At 40.3% G+C, this 21,940-nt stretch overlaps 1 protein-coding gene across 1 annotated transcript in view; it reads right to left on the bottom strand.

Annotated features, from left to right (window-relative positions):
• Positions 1–380: 380 nt before the first annotated feature.
• Positions 381–21,940, bottom strand: part of LTBP1 (latent transforming growth factor beta binding protein 1) — a 67,468-nt gene continuing 45,908 nt past the window's right edge. Inside the window, exons 17-23 of the mRNA XM_009876420.1 lie at positions 14,805–14,930; positions 12,461–12,604; positions 8,963–9,145; positions 7,587–7,673; positions 4,388–4,516; positions 2,945–3,085; positions 381–634 (exon numbers count right to left, since the gene is read on the bottom strand). Of these exons, the coding sequence (XP_009874722.1) occupies positions 381–634; positions 2,945–3,085; positions 4,388–4,516; positions 7,587–7,673; positions 8,963–9,145; positions 12,461–12,604; positions 14,805–14,930 (1,064 nt within the window). The remainder of the gene's footprint in view (positions 635–2,944; positions 3,086–4,387; positions 4,517–7,586; positions 7,674–8,962; positions 9,146–12,460; positions 12,605–14,804; positions 14,931–21,940) is intronic.

Below are 21,940 nucleotides of genomic sequence, written 5' to 3'. Positions count from 1 at the left end.
CAGCCAGCCTGGCAGAATATCACACTGAGAAATGCATCTGAATGTATAACAGCAACAAAAAAATCAAAAAGAGTTACGCACCTTGTTGAGTATCACCCATGTGTGTGCACAAGAATGGCATCTGTGTTTTCACAGATGACTTTCGATTTGTCAGTCATGTTAAAGAACTCTGCTGCCCTTAAAATGCCCTCCAATTTCAACCAAGGCTCTAAATTGCCAATCTCTGATAGTTCCACCTGAAGGAAATGGGTCCTTTAAATGCCAAAACATAAAAGCAGCTACCTTTTCAAAATCTAGACTGTAATGATTTCCCCTTAATTAATGAGAAAAATTTCCATTAGTTTTTGGAGGGTTAGGGTTTGTTGTTCTTTCTTACGTTATTAGCCCAAATATAAATGCAAGGGATTAAACTGATTAAGTATTTCAGATTTCATTCCAAGAATCGACAAGCACATTTCCTTACCTGACTCCTTCATAGGACACAGTGCACACTGCATGCCCCAGGCTTCACCGTACAGGCAACAACACTCGGTATATGTAGTTTGTTTTCCAACCAGAGGTCGACTACAAACAAAATCATCACTTAGATGTTGCCAGCAAAGATCCTGGTAGACCTCAGTTTCTTCAGTTTGTTCTGATGGAGAAGACAGCATTAGATCATCATTGCAGCACTGTTATTTAAAAAAAGATACTGGCATAATGTAGAGTTTTCTGAACCTAGATTAGAAAAATAGCCTAGATTTACAGATTTTGCTGAATACAAATTTAATCTTAGAAGTCACGACCATTTTTAAGTGCCTGAGGTTGCTCAACCCTTCAGCTTTGCAAAAATGTTAAAAGGTTGTGATTTCGCACTGCTGGGCAACTTTAAAACTATTTTGAGTTGGACACCCAAGAAATAAAACTTCTTAAATCAGTAGTCATTACTGATGCTTAACACTGACTCAGCTCTGCTCTCACAGAAGTTAACAGAGGTTGACAAAAATCAGTGCTAGGACAGAGGTGAGTATCTGGGGAACTCTGTCCACAGAATGAACCTTTAAAAGCTGTTATTTTGCTTTTCTTATATTGCTGTCAATGGCATCTGAAAGAGCTTTTACAGCTAGGGCAGAGCTGAACAAAAATTTTACTCAAAATGTGCTCAACAGGAGACTGGACAAATATTTGGAAGAGAGTCCCATTAACTAAACAGACAAACTACATCAGGCTCAGGAAATCCCCTGAGCTGAAAATAGCTGGAGGCTGGGAGAGTGCTGGGGAAGAGTATTGTTTATCTGCACTTCTGTTCCCTAATCATCCACTTACAGCTATTGTTAGAGACAGAGTACTGCTGTGAACTACTGTCACATTCTTATGAACATTAACAAAAACATGTATTTTTGTCAAAGCTGGAATATTTCAGAGGCATACTTGTTCTGTGCAGGAACAATTCCTTGTTCTAGCAATCTCTGATCACTGCTGATGGGCGAGAGAGGAACTGTAAACTTAAATCTTCCACTTGGAATGTAAAAACTTCAGCACAATTGTTCTCTAAAGACATCTGCAAGGTTTTGATTTTGTTCCAACATTGAGTGAAAAATAAGTGTTGTCACAAACCAAGGTTTGGTTTTGTCTGTGCATATCTACCTACTGCATTTTTACATGATGCACTGGCGCATGGGTCAGTATGGAACTGAGATCTAGCTCAGGAGCAAAGCGGTGAGTTCTGAAAGCGCAGAGGTGATCAGCAGTTAGATACATGTTCTGCTAATGACTTGCCAGAACGCACAGCGAAGAGCAGCAGTGTGCCTCTGCAACCAGCTCCAAATGCTGGCAGCAGAGGAACCAGCCTGCTCCCTCCTCCTCTCCATCAGGAAGGACATTGCCAGTAGTGACACAAGGCCTGAGGGCTTTGTGCTGGGTGAGGTCATTGCTGTGTCAGCCCCAGTGTTGCATGATGAAGACCCTTGGAGCCCTCACATTCTCTTTACATCCTAGATGAACCCAAAGGACAATCTGGCTTTTGGTTTACTAAACTGAAGGTCGAACAACAGAAATGCCATGGTTCTTCAACAGTTTCAGGCAAGAGAATGATGACATTACTCCTCAAAAGTATCAGTCTTTAATTTGGAGTAACAAAAGCAGGAATTGAAGTCTGTATTCCCATTTTCTTTCACAGAAGCATCTTATGAAAATTCATTGCACAGACCAGAGTTCTAGATTTATGGCTGGCTATACAGTGCCAACATTAATCAAGCCCATTGTAACATTTCTTTCAAAGATGTGTGTGGCACAGACAAAGCTGTGCAGACTGCATCATGCTCTGGATTTCTGAGATGTATCTAAGAAACTCATAATAATTAACATTTTTTCTGTAATCAGTGTTTACTGAAATCAAAAGAACATGCAAAAACCTTGCTTTAAGAGTGATGCTGCAGCCCACAGCTTGAAAATGTGAGCCGATGTACCCTTTATATCAACCAATTGAAAGACAGATACAATTTCAGCTATCTCCTCCTATATCCTGTTATTCCTGTTTTTACTCCTTGCTTTGTTAGAAGCAGTCACTCACTCCAAACTGAATCTCCAGAGTTATGCTGCAACCAAATCCCAGCCTTAGTGAGACAGCAAGCAGGCTGTGCCTGTGCCTCATTACCTACAAGGCTGGATGAGGCAGATGCAGAGCTGGTAGATTGGAGGGCTGGAGACTCCCCAGCCCAAACCTAATCTCATTAATACTTCCAGCCGTCTCCTGCCTGCGCTAATAAAGTGGAGCCCCGAGGAGTCCTATATCATGATGCCTTCTGGATCAACAGATAATGGTCCAAGCACTGCCTTCCAAAGTCCTCCAAAAGAGCAGGCTCATCCAAGCATGACCCAGCCTAAGCTTACTGGCGTCTGTAGCCATGTCGGCACCACCTCGTCGAGGCGTACTCACTTCAGTAAAATGTATAATGGATCATACCACTTGAATCTGCTGGTCTGATGCATCGCTTTTCTGTTGCGTCCAAAACCATTGGGTGTGTACAGAAACAGTTGTAAGATCCTTCTGTGTTAATGCACTGGCCATCAATACAGCTGTTTGGGTCCTGACATTCATCCGTGTCTTTAAAATGGAAGGAAATGTATCAAGGAGAGCCAGCACAAAGTAGTTGCATTGTGTTAATCCGGGTTTATACCTTCCTATATTAGGAGCCGACTTCCCTGCATGCCTCCTGTTAATTACCACAAATACCAATTGCTGGCAGTAAAATCCTGCCTGTGCCCACGGAGAAGGACAGACAGATCAGCAGGATGCTGATATCCTGAAGGACTAGGGAGAGTCTGGATGAGGAGGCTTGTTGAGGGACGTGCAGTGTCAGGCATACCCTGCATCCAGCACAGCTGCAGCTGCTTCCCACTTCCCTATCGCTTTAGGTCAGTACCAGCAGGCATCAGAGGTGGGCATACTCTCTGAGATTCTTCCAGAGCTGGTCAGGAGAAAGGATCACCTTACCTAGCCACAGTAGTTCTATTCCTCAGTTTGTCTTGGAGAGGAAAAGCAGAAATTTTTCTCAAGGGAAGAGCAGGCCATTTTACTTCAAATAAATTACATCAGCAAAACCCCCACCCTTTGTAAAAAACAATCAGAGAATCCCAAGGTGAAAGGCTTTCTTATTGCGGTTGCAAAAATTACTTCCTTTCATTATGCTATTCTGCATATTATCCATGGCTTTCTGCTTACAAAGCAAAAGCCGGGGTCATGGTTAGCAGTAATTTCAGTTAAATACCAGAACGAAAGTAGTACAAGGTTGCACAGGCTAAAACGGGCTTATCAATGACCTGAACTGTAATTTCACATTGCATGTTAACTCCTTGTGAAAAATACCTGCCCTTGAAAAAGTAAAAAAATCTGCCTTAATTTATTTTAGTAAAACCAGTACATTTACCAAGTGAAACGCGAGCTTCAACATACAGGCTTTCACTGCTCACCCCACACAGAAAGAAGGCTCAATTGTACCTTGGCAGAGTGAAGCAGCAGCATGCATGTAAGGAGAGAGCCACCTCCAACCACTTTGTGATGCCTGCATAAAGGCTGGTACCAGCTCTAGACTATGCACTCAAAGGAGCAAAGGAGCTGTTTTGGAGATGCAAACTCCTGGGAGCAATTTGCTGGAAAAGGAAGCAAGTAAAGCAAACCCTGCTCTACACGCCATTGCCATGTTAGCCAGAATTGCTGCCCAGCCAAGCAGAAGGGGAAGGAAATAACCCAATACCTCTTAAAAAGCTGATACAGGAGTTTGGAGGCCCAGTGTTCCTCCCTGTGCTGGGAATACCGCAGTTCTGATGGGAATCCTGCCTTGCAAGTCTGCTTGTTTTGCCCATCTGCATACCATTATAGTGACAAGACCACTTTAAATAAACTTACCAAAGCACTGGAGCTTAACAGGGTCATAGTATGTGCCTTGTTTGCAGTAGCACTCATAACCTGGCTGTGTATTCAAACAGAAGCCATTTTTGCAGATTTCTTGTCCAAAGAGTTGGCATTCATCAGCATCTGGGGAGAGAACATGAAAGGCTGAGTTACCGTAATGATTCTGAGGCCACACAGGGAAGCAGGATGGAATGAAGCCCATACATGTCTTTGTTCAAGCAAACTTCGCTTTAAGTAGAGGGCCCCAGGAGCACAGATATCCACGGGAAAAAAACCCCACCAACTGGTGCGAAAGACGCTACAGTGTGCTCATAGCCAGAATGGGAAAGGCAAAACTGATGGACCATGACTTTCTCTTGCCCTTGTCATAATAAGTCCTGTGGCACGCAGAGAATGGAATCCGCAGCTCCCCTTTCTTTCCTTTGGGATCGCGTTGCTCTTTGCTCCGAGCAAAACAGATGAAGAACATGGCCTGTATTTTCCAGTATAATTTGCTTTACCCAAGGGATTCTCACCATGAATCTAATTTAATCACACCATCTAACAACAAAACTAACTAAGCAGTTCTGCTTTTGGATGGACTCTGTGACAGTTCTTCTCTCTTCATGTAGTTTGATGATTCTGCTGCACGTGGTAGGGAATCTTCATATCCGCACTGCCTGTGACTTCGTTTGTCCAAGCTGTGCGCGTAACTTCTGTGGAGGTTTCCCACCATGTAAAAACCATTGTGTCTGTTGCTAAATATAAGGCTGAAATTACTACAGACCTACTGATAGTGATAACATCTACCGCTCTTTCAAATGAGGCTAAATGTTTTCAGGGAGGTTTCATGGAAAATATAAGCCAGCTCATATATAGCTTTTCACAGTTGTATACATTTTTTTCTCAGTTTTGTACTTATGCATTTGTTACTGTTGGAATTCTGTTCACTTCTTTTTTCCCATCTACTTTTCATTTGCTAGTCCTACCTAGAACGGCCTGTTAAAAAAGGTAATAAAAAGCACAACATAAAGTAGGTGATTCTCCTCTCAATACCAACCGCTTTAATTCACCACCTTCTATAGATTTGCTCCCCATTTACTGTGGGGTAATAGAGATTTTAGCCCAAAGCTGTCATTTCCAGCTGTACATCAGTTCTAAACGTGTATTATTCAAATGCTTACTTTTTCCAGAAGAACTGAAAGTGCTGTGAAATTATTTTTACAGCCACTCTTCCAGTCACTAAGTGCCTTCAAACATTAAATACTCTAAGTTTGACTGTTTAGTAGCAAGAACAACGCAAAGACTAATAAAAAATGTAATGTACACGCCTGTCTTTTTCCTGTGCAACATAGATTTGGATCTGGGAAAAAATGGGAAATCCTGGGAGTAGTTGAGGAAGGCTGGCTTGAGCATATTCACTTCTGACAGATAATTCCAATTGAGAAAACACAAGTTGCTCCTATAAGCAGAAGCTCGTGGACAAAAGCAACAGGAACACGGGACTTAGTGTAACAGACCAAGGTCACACTACTAAAAGTACACTTAGGAGTGTCCTAAGGTTATTACAAAATATACTTACTGAAAATAGAAAAAGCCTTATTATGGCAAGGATTTGCAGAAGATAGTTCGTCTGGAAGTATCTCCACACTCCAATATTTATGGCAGCTACAGATACTATCAGCCCTGATGTAGCACAACAAAAACAATGCAGATTTTTTCCAAGACACATTTGGACATACTGTACACACTGCATGTCCCAAATCTACATTGCAAAGATATACAGAAATCTTACATCTGCAAAGACAAACAATACATGTAATCCCTGAACAGAAATACTCTCAGTGAGTAGTAAGTCCTTTAAGATGAGCTCTGTGACAGTGTTCTGACCTGTCTAGATGGGAACGGTCAGGCTCTCCAACACTGGTCCCTGCCACCACCAGTCTCAGGTCTGGATTCATCCCAGAGCACTTGGTTCTTTACTCCAAGCTGATGGACAAAGCAACATCTCCAGACAGTGGAGGTCCTACACTAGTTACCCTATTTAAATGTCTATATTAGAGTTAAAGTGGGTATTAGTGCCTTCCAACCTTTAGTATCTTTTCTAGGTCCATGTGCCAGGGACAAAGAAACAGGACCTTTACAGGTGCAAAGAAACACCTACTGAGGATAACAAAAAATGTTAGTAGGACAAAGAACTGAACTCAGCCGTTGTCTACTCACTAACTGAAGAGGAAAACCAACCTAGTATCCTCCCTACTCAGTCAGGAAGGAGAGTCTGAAAAAGTACATAAGAGTGGTTATGAAAAAGCCCCAAAATCTTTCAAGTTCCACCAATTTGCATCATCTCTCAGAATTCAGTCTAAGTTGAATCAACTCTGACAAATGCTTATCTATCAATCATGTGATACTGTACCTCTATTAACTTCATTATAAACAGTAAATTTTACTGCATTTTTGCATGATAAGAACACACAGTTTCCACATTTAGTTCTTCATCTGCAAAAGAGCAATTACAATAGGAACAAATATATAAAATGTGTGCTTTTCTAAACATCCTGTAGCTGCTATGTAACCCAAAGATAATATGTTGACTTCATTTTAGCTAATACAAATAGTGTGTTTATGCCAAGGAAAATTAATCTCACATATTATTGATAGCTACTTCTCAAACTTGAAATTTCGCTGATGTCACCCTTCCCTCTTAGCGACGGCAACTCCCTCCTGCCCACACCCACCAACTGCTTCCATCACTCGTGTTTCTCTATAAGCTTTTGTTCAGTAATTATTTCATGAAGTTCCATAATGAACACAGCATTGCTGAACTTCCCTTCACTTTATGTATTTACTCTCATTTGCAGGCCTAACTTTTAACAGAACTTTTCTTCTCTCTCCCAGCACCCCATACATTTATTCACAAATTTCGCTGGCTTTCTATTTCCTATGTAAATGAGTATTTGAGGTTTGTGGTCTCAGCACTTGCTCTCACAGTATATAGCACTCAGTATAAATTAAACTAGAATATTACAGAGACTATAATTGACATTCTTAACAATCTGTCAAACAATGATTTTCAGTAATGTTTCATATCACAAGCTGTTTTTGTCACCTACTAAAATCTGAATTTGTGTGTTTACATTGCTGGATCATATTTCTAGTCAATCAGCTACCAGAACTTCTGCAATAATTAGACTTAATAGAAGTCAGTACTGACCTTTATAATTCTGAGAAAGAAGCCCGTAAGATGATTCTCCAGAGGGAATGAAACCTTTTCCTTCAGGACACAAATCAGAAAATTCAGCTAGGAGAATGAAAAGACAAAAAATATGTTCTTAAGAGAAGTTACACACATATGTCCGTGCTATATACGTGTTTCAGGATATTCTGAGAAATCTGAGGCGACGCTCATGCACACCTTTAGCTAAATGGGGGATGCTAACAAAACAGCCCGACTTTCCCTTGCTCTCCGTTTGCAGAGGTAACTTGGAAAAACCTAGCTAGGGCACTCCCAGCATCGCATCACAGAGTCCCTACAAACTAATTTCTCTTGCTCCTTGGCAGGAGAATGTAGCCCTTACTGTGTTTCATGGCACACTGCAGTTATAACAATACCAGTAGCCAAATTATCTTAATTAAAGCTAGCGTGGGCCTCTCTGAGCTATATTGCAAGCTGCTATCTAGACATACCCCAACTGACATACAAACCCCTGTCCACATTCTTTAGTCCTTATACAGGGAAAACACTAATTGACTGCAACAGGAGAACATGGTGTGGATTACAGAGGGAAATTATTTAAAGTGTCTTGGAGAGACTATACAGAATCAAATAAACCTATGCAAGCTCTTTTTGTAACGCACTTGATTTCAGTTTCATTGATTCTAAAGTACAGTTAAACCAGGAATTAAACATGATGATACATTTGTGTGAAAAGTAATCTTTAGTGTTTAATCTCAAAAAAGTTTACACATGTCCTCTCTTATGTGATTTCTTACAGCTGGATTCTGAATTTCAGCCATCACTGTTTATGTTTCGAGTACTGTTTTCAGTACTTGTGACAAATATCATATGGCTGTGTTTTTTGAATTTAGCATTTAGAAGTTAAACAATACTCTGCAGACAACATGTTGAACTGAATTCTTCAGTAAGAAGCAGAATGTACAACTGATGTAATAATATATATCAGTAATTCCTAGTGCTAAGGAAAGAACATTATGAAGAAGAGCCGCAGAATCAAAACCAGTGTAATGTTTGCCTTTGTTTTCCAGGGGAAAAATCTAACATGTTACCACAGCATGTGGAAAAAGCTTCTGTGAGAAGCCATCTTTGTTTAAAATCAGGTGGACGTAACACTGTACAGTAACAGGCTGCTTTTGTGCATAGGGTAACTGCAGTGAAGCAATGGATTTACATCACGTGTGAATTATTCCTATTAACTTTCTCTCCGTGAAGTCTCCCATAGATAAGTCATGACTAAATACTACAGAACATGGGATTTAATGGGCAAGCCTTCTCTGAAGGCAAAGCACACTACTGTTAACATAAACACAACGCTTCAAGAATTTGCAAAGGGACAGAAGGCCTCCTCTTACCAGTTCCAAAGACAGGGCATGGGAAGATTTCGCAGTTATCGCCCCAGCCAGCACCCAAGGTACAGCAGCATTCTTGTTTGGTTACATTGGACGTGAGCACGTTGTCACAGAAATTAGCATCATTCAGATTGTAGTAGCACTCCTTCTTTCCATTCTCATGTTGGTCAGCCTCTACTGGTAATTCTAAAGGCGAAAAGAAAATATAAACCACATAAGATGACATGTGACATGATTCAGTATGACAGGAGAATCAGAAGAGCCAAAGCACCTTCACCACAGTGAAGAGCAGCATTACCAAGCAGGGAAAAAATGCTTATGTGCAAATTTGGGGTGAATTTTTTTTGTTCTCGGGAAGAGTGATGGAAGTTGATAACCCTCCTTTGAATTTTTCAGACCTGTTCTCCATCTTGGCCATGAAGGGATTCTTCACGTTTCCACTTCTTTCATTTTCAAGCAATGCATGAACTACCTGCTGCCACACTCAGCTATGTATCGCACCCAACTTGTCATGTACAAATCTGGAAGTTCTTCAGAGCAAACATTACAACCTCATTTTACAGATAGAGGAGCTAAGGCACAAACTGAAGTGGCCTGATTTTCAAAATAATGAGCATTTCCAGCCTCTTTTAATTTCACTGGGAAAAAAGCATGTTCTGCCCTTGAATTCAAGGCCCTTTAAGATTTTTGCAAAAGTAACTGTCAAATGTCAGGCATCCAGCCAAGAAGACAGATTTTCTGCCTTTAGCGGGTCCTCCAACAATACTTATAAGGACTGCAGGCAAAATAATCTCTCCCATAGATCCAATAAAACCCCCTATTAATAGTCAAAGACCTTTCTAAAGCAAAGCACTCGTAAAATACACCAAGAAGCGAGTTTGAAAAGAAACACTTAGTTAAAGCTTCTATATTTGCAGAACTCCATCTATCTAACCTTGCACTTCCACAGAAGCACTCATCAAGAGCTCAGAAGTGGGAACTATCACAAAGAATTGCTATTTGCTCTTGATCAATATGGAAAGATTTTCATAGGTCACCCATAAAGCAACTGAGTTCTAAAATTCCAAATGCTCACATTTATTAATCAAACCTAAAACCTTGTTTAGGAACCTAAGGTAGATAAATCTTGAGGGGACTAGTTTATTTCCTTTTTATCTTGGGAAATTCTTTATGCTTAGTACTTAACAAATGTTTAGTCCACAAAAACTGACTAAAAATTATTGCCTGATGGCTGATTTTCCATTGTTTGATATCTCATTCATTTCTACTCAGGCTCTCACCCAATATGCCAGTCATGAGACATTTCAGGTAACACGTGTGTCCAGGCAGAAATCAAATCCGTGTTTTATACCTGAGTGACAGTGCATTTCAAAATGCTAGAAGACTGGTAAAGACCCAACAGACAGTGGGATTTATTTCTACTTTCCTCAGAAAAGTAACGTCATCTGCTTTGGGAGGTTGGGGGGCTGGCAGACAACTCTATTCAAACTTAGTACAACATTGCCACCTACAAGGCAAACTTTGCTGTTTCACCAACACACCACCAAGCTGTACATTAAGGGGAACACCCAGCTGAGTGCTAATGTCATCTTTGTCAGTTTAGCTTGTGGTTTCCCCTCAGCAGATAATTACCATTGTCCATAACGTGTGGAATTTCATAAAGTGTCGTGGCTTTGTGGCATCGGCTGCTATTCAACAGAACTGCGTTACGACTCCCATGTCACAGAAATGCAACTGAACTAAATCTGTTATCCCAAGGTGAGAAAGCAGTACTTTAGCCACCAAATTATACATTTTCCTTGGCTGTTTGCCATCTATCTAACTGAATCAAAGCCAAATCTTCGAGAGGAGAAAAACCATGGCAGTTTTCATGCTCTCTACCAGAGAAGGAACACCAGAAGCTGCCCCAGGAGGAAGGGGAGACAGTCTCATCATGTCATTGTTTATTCCCATTTTACATATGATGGGTTGGTTTCCCCTCCCATTATCTGTTCAGCAGCTTAAAAGGCTGTTGTTTACACAGCTGTGACTGAGGGTTAGTCAAGCGGGTGTCATGAATGTTTGGAAAGCAAATGAGACATAATTTTTTTTTTTTTTTTAAATCAGGATCAGTCTGTGTCTCCAAGCTTGTAATTTCTCTCTTGTACATTATTAACCATTTAGTAAACAGGTTGTTTGTGAAAGTGGTTCAACTAGATACATTGACAAACTATGTTAAGAAAGAGATACTTATTTTTTGGTATTGTTGTTTCAGGTTTTCTGTTGTTTGAAAATGTAAAATACCTCTCTCCCTAAGGAACACCAGTAAAGGAACGTAATTTTATCAGTTTGTTACAACTGTTCTATTAACAGCTTGTAAGAGAGACTCTAGATAGTTGCCATTATATTGAACTACGAAGTGTTTACTAGAAGTGGATTTATATACCTTAACCTTAATCCAACACTATGCTTCAGTGTGTGTTTGATGCAAAAATATGCATTAATTATATCAGATTCAGTGGATAATCAAGATATTATCATACACCTAGACTTCAGCATACACTTAAATAGTTGCCTTAGTAGTGGCCTCTTGACAACTGTGATCTGAAAAACCCAAAACGTATAAAACTGATGGGATCTTAAATACTGCAACTGTGTTCCAACGCCTCTTATTCACAGGTGGAATCAGTATGGTGGTTGCTGAAGCAAAAAATTGTCATTACAAGTTCAGGACTTCTAAAACCTCAGCAAATACTCTGGCGAGTGAGCAAACAGCTCACAGTAACACATTTCAGAATGCAATTTTAAAAAATTAAAAATAGATTGGGATGTGCCTGTCGTCAGGGTGTACTTGTTTACCTTTCTGAGTTGGCTCCGCACGTGGCAAACTACAACACCTAAGGTGTGCAAGCTATATGGATATACATGCATATGCACAATTCAAGGATTAGTGCAAGCAATGACTATGTTCATAGATGACAAATTCAGATCATTATTTACCTTAGAAAGCCATGCACATATTGTCATTAAAAAAATAATACACAGATGAAAGTTTCCTTTAAAGTCTTAAACTTTAGAAAGCTCTTAAAATTTAGGAAACTGGCTCCAAACCTGCAGAAATAAACCTTGTGATTGTAATAAGTGTCCTAATTTAGCATAATTTAGCCTTTTAAAAAAGTACACAGTCTGAACATGGCTGGATCTTCCAGTGTATGAGAAATTCTTAAGGTTACCTTAGAAACCTTTGTGGGGAGAGCTCCTTACAAACTAATTGCACAGTGTCCTGTAAACTTCCTCAATGTTCTGATGCATGAACAATGCTCTATAGGTAATTAAGTCATTTTTGACAATTATCCCACATCACACGATGTGAGAAAGGTTAATTTCTGAGAGGTAGGTGCTTTTGCAATGATTCAACGGTTGCCTTGTGATTATAACCAAAGTCTAGGCCAAAAATGCCTTACTTCCATGCACGTGCAGTGGAAATCATGCCAAGCATGTAAAAGTCTGCTGGCATTTTACCTGGTGAGGTACGGAAGCGACACTGCCCAGTCATTGGATCGTACTCCTGGTTTTCATCAGAGCACAGGCACAGGAAAGAACCGTCGACATTTTCACACAGGGCTTCGCCACATACTCCACTCAGCATCTCACATTCATTCACATCTGGGGGAAAAAATTCAAAACAAGGACAAATTCAGACCCATTAATGACAGTTTGCTCTTTTGTCTGCTGTATCTGTGCCTATACTGTCTGCCAGGATGCAGATGTGATCTCTGGGGAAGGATTAAAAGCTAATACCTAAGTGGATTCATAAACAAGTAGTCAGTTCTTTGAAATAAAGGCCCCTGAAAGCCACAGTACAGTTTATAGACTATTGGTGCTGGTTAGGTGCTGCTTGTAGACTAGAACACTGGTTTTCATTTTTTTGGGTTTCCTTCTCATTTTTAAATACTTGCTCTTCTTTGTACCCTTTTCCCAGGATTTAAGATTCAGACTCATTTGTTTTCTTAACTTCCTTTATTATTAAACTTCAACTGAACTCAAGGAGCAATATGTGTCTGTTTCAGTGCTATTCGGACTGTACTATGAAAAGGGAATTCCTTTTTCTCCTCAAAAATCCCATTCTCCTCATGGACATTCACTGAATAGTGAATTCCCAAGCCCCACTGCCACCACGTGGCTCTCATGCACGGCTTCACAGCCTGCTCTTGAACCCACAAGGGTTATGCCCAGGTCACCCAGGGATCCCCTGCCAAACACTGCAAATTTACTCTCCCCAAAAACCCTCACGTATTTTTAACTTGGATTCCATACACCTGCTAACTAGCCTACCCTGAAATGCTTTTTTTGGTTAATGGGAGAGTTACCTGCTATTTAAACAAGGGTTACCAGATACTGTTAGGATCACTTTACTCTCTGTTCAATTGCTAAAGTTTACATTTGAAAACTTACTTTGTGTACTAGTGACAGAAACTGAAAATTATAATTTGTATATCACAATTTGGAAATATCTATAATTGAAAGTGGTCTCAAATATGTGAGGCAATGTTTTATTCTTTTTACCTCTTACACAGAAAGTGAAAATCTAGCCATATGACTGAATGCTGATTTTGAGTATTTTTATATAACGTGTTTAAACTTAGGGTTTGCTCAGCACTTATTTTAAAATATACTTAGCTTTTTCTTTACCTTTTTGCCGAATTCCTGTCATAAGGAATAAGCCTTTGGGAAATGCTGCATGGCCAGGAGCTTAAGAGACTTATTCCTAAACCTGGATTGGTAGATAACTTGCATCTAAACTTGTAAAACTATTTTACATAATAGGGTATATACAGGAAAAAAATCCTAAGACATTATTATAAGGTGCAGAATCACTTCACTGGCAACTCAAAATTAAATCGAGTTTCACACCAGTTTTTACTTTCCTTTTTCTTTTTTCCTTTGCTTCATTTGTTTTCATCCATGAAAAGTTACTGTATGCAAAAAAATACAGTGGTATGTTGCAAATTAAGTGCCAAATAGCATAAATAATGTAATAAAATTATTTAATATATTAGAAAACACATACAAACACTTCTCACTCCTCTTCTCTGCTTGGTATTCTGTTTAGGTCTGTTCCTGGTAAACGTCGTTTCATCCTGAGTCTGGCCTGAAGATATTTTTTAGTGAAAACTGCTACTAATAATTTTCTATGAGAAACTTGCGTTGCCTCAGATGGTTCTCAGGTCCAACCATCACTATTAACAACAGATCTGGAAACCTATTACTCACAAGAGAAACGTGCAGTATTTACTTATCTACAAATAGCTCACATCTATTCATGGTGATGGGGTCTTCCCTGGAGCTCAAAGCCAATGTTAAAATCTGTTCAAACACGCTGTGCCCAGGGAGGCATGGCAGCCAACTCAGACTGGCTGTACCACATGCCAGGCGTTATTTCCTGCAGGGGGTAGTGCAGAATTCTGGTTGTTCAGCTAAGAGACTAAACAGATGTTGCATTTAAAAAGGCTAAAGTACTAAATTCAATCTGTTCTGATTTATATTTGTGAATGGTCCCAATGTGTAGAAATGGTGGGTTTTCTTGTTTCTGTTATAAGAGATAACATGAGTGGCTCAGCTTATTTGCTGTTTTCATTCAATCCAAATAACTGTTTCTCATTAACCACATAGACAGTTAAGTTTCCATCTGGCACAAAGCTCAATGAGTACAGCACAGCTCAACTTGATTTTCCTAGTAAGTGGTACAACTTCGACAAAATGATGGAAAACAAGAATGTTCTTGTGAAAAAATACATTTTGCTCTTATGCTGCTTTTTAATCACCAGAACCTCACAGGAAAGGCTGCGTGCACCTAAGAACTCACCTGTACACCCTTGCCCATCCTGTAAGTCCTGATACCCTTGGTAACAGAGGCAGCGGTAGGAGCCGTCCATATTTTCACAGAACCCGTGACTGCCACATATTGTGCCATTCACGCATTCATCGACATCTGGAAGGAAGAATTTTAACATCAGACAAGCTGTGTGATTAACATCAGACAAGCTGTGTGACAGTCAAAGGCAGAGAGTCAGTCATGAAGGGTGCAGGGAAACAACATGAGGGCCATTTTTGCAAACAGACGCAGCGATGTCCCTCTATACATTGAGAAGGAAAACACAAAGTTCAAGATACAAAAATTTAATGTAAGCACATGTACCATTTAAGAAATTGTTTCAGTGTTACCTTTGCAGGAAATATGTCAGGCACTGGTTTTGGTCAACTGTTGCCCAGCTGTTTCATCAAATCTGTCAATCATGGCACTACACTACATGCCACAGAGTAAGTCATTGTTTAAATACAACCATCTCTCTGACTGACTTACAGATTCTGCCAGTGCAGCATTACACAATCTCCAACATGTGTGAAATGGTACCCGCTGCGCCTACAAGGAGGGTTCAAGGCTATGGTTGCATCCATTCCGCCAAAGTGCTGAACAGCTCTCATGCCAGCTCACAGCACAGAAGAGAATTTCATGGTGTAACTGGTACATAGCTGTGGACCAAACCTTCTGGATTTAATCCTGTAATTCTACACCTGTGAATAATCTTACTCGGGTAGGCAAAACAATTACATTGCCTGCATGCTTCCTGTACTGGCCCTTTCATTTGTAGTCCCCGTTTGTGGTTTAGTGGCCTTAAGAGTCACTCGCATGAGTAAGTCTGTTCTTGGCCTCAGCTGCCCAACAAGCTATAACAAAGCAGAGCTGTTTGTGGCAGAACGTGGTTTATTTTTGTAAGTGTATTACAAGTGCAAGAAATGTATTATTTTTATCTTGACTCAAAGTAAGACCTAAACCCCAGGCTCTAACCATCTGTGGTCATCAGAGATGTCATGGTGTGTTTTTCAGGAGGAAGAACATTAACTGAAACTGGGAACCTGCCAGGACACTGGGATTAGTACCTTCTGCCTTCTAAATTCCTCTGCAGTTTGAAGCAGAGAAATTATTGCCATACTTCTTTCCGAGAAACCATTATAACCGTTAGGTAAGGCTGCTGTCCGCTTGGCATTACCTTCTGCACTGTGCCTCAGGGGTAATTACATTTTAAATGGTGAATAAAGTGACTTGCTTTTGATTTATCTGAGTATTAGCTATGATCGTTAACTCCGTACTTTAGAGTAGACCTTCATGTGATGGAGCCAGTGAAGGCCTTGGGCATTCACCGAGCTAAAAAGCTCTGAGGACTGAATCCTGCACTGCCACAGAGCGAGGGCTTCTTCAAATGGGTGAGCAGCACTGCTGCTTGGTATCTTTCTGAAACGAAAGAGTAGGACTCAAATGTAACCCTACCTACTCCTCCAGCTCTTCACAGTGCCTAGAAAAGTGAGCAAAGGTGCACCTTGTTCTTCTCCTGACAGTGTTACCCAACAAGGACATTTTCACTTTCGATCGTGTCTTAACGCTCAGCTGAAAGAGAGGCCTTGGACTTTGAAGCACATGGTCACAGCTCCCCAGGCTAGCCAGATTTGAGCAGCACATCATCACCGTTCACACAGGTTACCTGTTGTGCTGGCCTCTGGCTCCCCAAGTGCTCAAATTCATCCACACATACCTCTGCCTGCTGCAGGGAGAGGCTTTTTCGGGAGTCTGGAGAAACAGCTTTTTCTATGTGCCGCAGTTGGGGTTTGGACAGGTTTAGAATGACACATAGATTTTTAAGGCCAAAAGAGAGACTATCCACAACCTCTTAAATGGGTTAAAACCCCCTTCCTCTGGCAATTTCCACACCAATAGAGTAAATTGTGGAATTTTAACGCCTTTTTCAGAATGACATCTTATTTCACTTTAGGATGTTCAAGCGATGGAAATCTAACCTCTTCTACTGAATTGATCCACTGGTTAACAACATTGAGCTAAGATACAAAATTCTTGCAAAAAACGTAGGTACTACATACACTGAAATCTAAGAGACAATAGATGAGTAAAATTGATAATTATATAAAAAAAAGTACCTGCAGATGGAATTGGCAGAATAATTTATTTCATTTGTTGGTTTGTCAATAATGGTTTTAATGGCCTTTATATCTTGATTTGTTAAGTAAAGGAAATATATTGAAGGAATTTATCCTAAGGTTATTTGTACTTGACAAAGAATACGATAGCTCATATTTTAATTCTCAAGGAACTAAATATGAAAATTTCAGTGGTTTCTACATACTGAACTTACTGAAATCTACCACAAACACTCCCTAGTAGAATTAATTCAGCAACAAGAGTAAGCAATATATCTGTGCTGAAGACACTGTCAAAGGTGCAAGGACAAGTATCATCTTTGATACCCTTTTCCAGTCACCATGACAGAATTATAAAAAGATGCATATGGAGTTATTAGGAAGAGGACAACACAAATTCTTTAATGTTTCTGGTCCTTCCCTCTTGCTACTGTGCACTATGCCTGCATAATGTTATCTTATTTTAATATTTAGTCTCATGTGATCATCAGTTTCACATATCTGGTAAAAAACATTTGAATACTCTCTTATTCAGAAAACCTTGTTAAGAAAAGTTAAGAAAAGGAATTCAAAATGAGTGAACAATAGTGGACTCACAGCCAGGAATTTATGACAACAGACAACAACGCAGTGTTTGTATCTTCAGTGGCCAACTATAGTTTAATAAGAAGAGTTCCTGAGCCACAGGACGTTTACTCTGTTAAAAGCCCAGACAGAAGAAACTACAACTGGGGATTTTAGAATTACCTAAATTACAGCATTTCTTTTACTTAATACCTAAAGGCAACAGATAGGGTAATGGAACACACAGCTGGTTCTCCAAAGGTAAACTGAGGTCATTGACTGAAAAGCTGCAGAAATAAACCTTGCGATTGCAGCAAGTGTCCTAATTTACCATACAATGTAGGCACAGAAGACGGTTTTTGTTTTTAAAAAGTACAGTCTGAACATGACTGGATCTTTCAGGGTATGAGAAATTACAGAGAAGGTCTAAGCACCAAATATTTTCCCTTGTCTAGACAGCTCACTCAGAGGACTCCTGTTTTACAGCCGGAAAGGGCATTTGTTTCTTTAATCACCCTGTGAAGTACGAGATATGTAATCAGTGATTCTCTTGCTATATGGAGTCAAAGCAAGGGGAAAAACTAAATGTGAAACTTATATCCTAGGTCTGTGCAGTACTAAAGCAGTTCTCTGTAATTACAGCCTGGTTTAGAGTCTATGACTCAGTGCTGCCTGCTTTCATCAAAACTCCTTTGATCTAACATCAGCAGGATCTAAAGAAAGGCAAAACGTGTGTGCGCAAGCACGCTCCTTCTCAGCTCAACCTGAACAAGATAAGGCATACTTAACCTCAGACATGATATTTACATCTAGCTGAAATCTACTTACATGGCTATCTGGAAGAGGAACTGTTTCCTAGGGCAGTTCTGTGCCGTGCTTAAGGGAACAGAGCTCTGATTCCAAGACTTCCAGGGCTGCCCATAACACTCATACATTAAAAAAAAAAAATCACTGTCATGGGAAAGCTAGAAAAATGAATATCGGAATAAAGACTCCAGCCATCTAGAGGCCATAACACTGGATGGTCATTCCAACATTTTGATGATGTGAGTTAGAAAAAGATTCTTGTTTGTCCCTTTGTGTTCTTATGTCTCTAGCCAGCATCTGAGTAAGAAGTAGCTGATGCTCTAAAACATCTCTATGGGCAAAAGCGAGAAGGTTGGTAAAGTCTGTGATTACTCTTTGTGAAACAAGTGGGTAGCTCACAGGGCCACGCTCTGGAGATGCATACTTGAATCTATGTTTGGCAGAAGCCTGCGCTTTGTTACTTCAGTGTTTAACCAGAGATTTGAGGAACCTGTCTACTATATAAAACTCGCTCCATGTAACAGACAATACTCTATACCAAAAGGAGATCTAGATATACCATACACTTTTCTTAAAGCTGCCTTGTCTTCTCAAGGCCGCACCTTGAGTACTGTGTTCAGTTTTGGGCACCTCAGTATAAGACAGATATCGAGGTGTTGGAGCGAGTGCAGAGGAGGGCAACAAAGCTGGTGAAGGGCCTGGAGAACAGACGTTATGAGGAGCAATTGAGGGAGCTGGGGCTGTTCAGTCTGACGAAGAGAAGGCTGACGGGGGATCTCATCATGCTCTACAATTACTTGAAAGGACATTGTAGAGAGGTTGGTGCTGGTCTCTTCTCACAGGTAATTAGGGACAGAACGAGGGGGAATGGCTTCAAGTTGCAACAGGGCATGTTTAGGCTGGACATTAGGAAGAAATTCTTCACAGAAAGAGTGGTCAGAGACTGGAATAGACTGCCTAGGGAGGTGGTTGAGTCGCCATCCCTGGATGTGTTCAAGTGTTGTTTAGATGTGGTGTTGGGTGATATGGTTTAGGGGTGACCTTGTACTGTAGGATTAATGGTTGGACTCGATGATCCCAAGGGTCTTTTCCAACCTGAATTGTTCTACGATTCTATATCTGGGCAGAATTATAGTTGTTACATCAAACATCTACTCTCTCAAAATGTCTTTGGTTTCCGAGGTAAGAATTACGTGCTTTTCACAGCTCTGCTCTTTGTTTCCCTGATTTTCAGACTTCTTAAATACACGGTCATGTTAAACCACGGACAATGTAGCATCTTTGTGTACAGATTTGTAAATTATTCTTTGATCACAGAATTATCTGTGGATGCTCTGTGCAAGCATCCAAAAGGCTCAGACCGGTGACTTATTCAGTGGGCAGGGAAAGGAGAACAGGATACAAGACAGGAAGTGGGGGGAAAGCAAGAAGCAGAGATCAGAGAGCTCTGGTGGGATGTGTACCTTTTTTTTGAGTACCTGTTGAGGTTGACAGTGAAGTCCATGGCTTGAAGCAGAGAGAGGAAAAAGTGAGAGAGCCACTGAGAGCCACGGGAGTGGACATGGAGGCAAAAGGAGTGCTCTGGGTAGGGTATTGACTTAGGCATCAGAGAACCTCTAAATTGAGTTTTTGCCAAGAGAGCTGACTAGCAGCCAACTGGGTAAAGTGCTGCCTTCACAGGAACCCTGGAGAGCCTGAGAGAGCTAGGGAGCGCTCCAAGAGCCTCCTGACAGAGAGTTGGATGCAGCCAAACCGCTGAGCCTGGGGCAGGTGGCAGTGGAATGTCACCGCTACAACAAATGTTTGTCTACACCTTGGAAGAAGACACTGTCTCCACAGCTGTTCAGTTTACTTTGGCCAATGGCCATAAAAGTTCCATACCAAACTGAACCACGTGGGGTTTTAAGTGCTTTATGTTGTTGTTTCGGATTTTCAAAAAAAATCGAGTCAAACTCACACAAAACCAGTCTGCAGATATGGAAAATCTGCTCCCCAGGTACTGAGAGGTTTCTGAAAACAGCAAAATCTCCTGAGGTTCTTTCTCTGATGACATAAACAGTTATTCTCACTCAACTAGAATTAAAGTCACAGAGGCACCTAGTGTAAAAAACAGTAGCTCCTGCGGCTGGAAGCCACATCCCTTCTCAATACCTGGAATGTCACATGTTCCTTTTGTTTCGTCTTGCCTTTTCACATGAAGCTGACACCACTACAAATATTAACACTGACACCATGAGTGCTCCCTTCAAATGTGGGTTCTCTCATCTCTAGAACTGTTTTTATTAAAATGACAGAATGGAGAAACTAATCATGGTGGAAGTGCTGTTGCTTCAGAAGACTAGAAGTACCCTTGCTTTGCCAAGTTATTAAAATACTTTTCCAAGTGCTGAATATAAAGTCTGATCTGTATTCCATACACACCACCAATTACTTGTGAAGCACGCTCAACTGGTTTTCTACTTGCCTTATTCTTCATTAAAAAGTTCCAAAACTACTCACAATTCTGGAAATAAGATCTTGCGATTTCATCTTTTTCTATTTAGTAAAAGTTTGGGCTTTTTGTTCTAATGGAGATTAACTCTGTACTACTTCATCATATGAGGTGGTAACCCTTCCCTGGGAACTGGGCTACTTTATTAACTGTCAGATATCCAGACAGAGGGGGTCATTGTTTCTGGTACATCCTCTAACATTAGATGTCAGTAACTTTTTTTTTTTTTTTAAAAAGTTGTGTTAATATTCAGTTCTGTCTTTTTTAATTTCTGAGAGTTTGATTTCACAAGGTTAATAAGTGTTCTTCTATCTTTGGTTTGGAATAAAGTGTTTGGTTCTGCTAAGAGCACACTGCATTCTTCTCTGACCACTTTTTTTTTTTTAGTTATGCTCAACAGTGAGGCAAAACACCTGCTACTACTTTTCTTGCAGAAAATTGAAGATATTTAACCATATCCTTCCTAAACACTGGGTGAAATGTGCACATGCTGCCAAAAGACTCCATGAACATGCTCTGGAATTATCCCCATTACTTGTAATAACAAAACACTGCCTTGTCTGTCAATCACTGGAGTTACTCATATTTATTCTCTCTAGCCTATCTGACCAAGCTTTTGTCTCAGCAGTAGGAGAATGTTTCTTTCAACTTATGCCATGATAACAAAATAAAGTAAATGTTTAAGGAGGAAAAAGCACCAAAAATACCGCAGGACTTTTTTTTTAGTTGTCAATAGTGTGTTTGATGTCATACTGTATCTCAACATACAGCACTTAATTCCCTTACATCAACAAAACAGTATTGTTGCCAGTTAATATTTCAGTTAATTAGATATTATATTACTAACTATATAGTAGGTTATATGCCAGCTTGAATAATAATGCTGCAATGCTGTTTTTCCTCCAGTAAAAGTAGGGGGAGTAATGCAGAAGTCAGACACAAGTTTCGATACATCTCCTCCACTGAAGAATCTTATCACTATCCCTAAGGGAACGAGGAGAAGAGCTGGCCCATGAAAGCCAGGGACACACAGATTTACTGCCCTATCACCTGGGCTAGAGAACAGCTTGCTTGCTTCTTCATTGCCCGAGATTCACTAGCTATAGGTTTTAACACCAAACTATCATCTGCTCAGTGCTTCTCCTCCG

This window comes from Apaloderma vittatum, unplaced genomic scaffold (assembly GCF_000703405.1).
Source record: "Apaloderma vittatum isolate BGI_N311 unplaced genomic scaffold, ASM70340v1 scaffold17169, whole genome shotgun sequence".
Classification (NCBI taxonomy): Eukaryota; Metazoa; Chordata; class Aves; order Trogoniformes; family Trogonidae; genus Apaloderma; species Apaloderma vittatum.
This window is presented reverse-complemented; position numbering and strand designations above follow the sequence as displayed.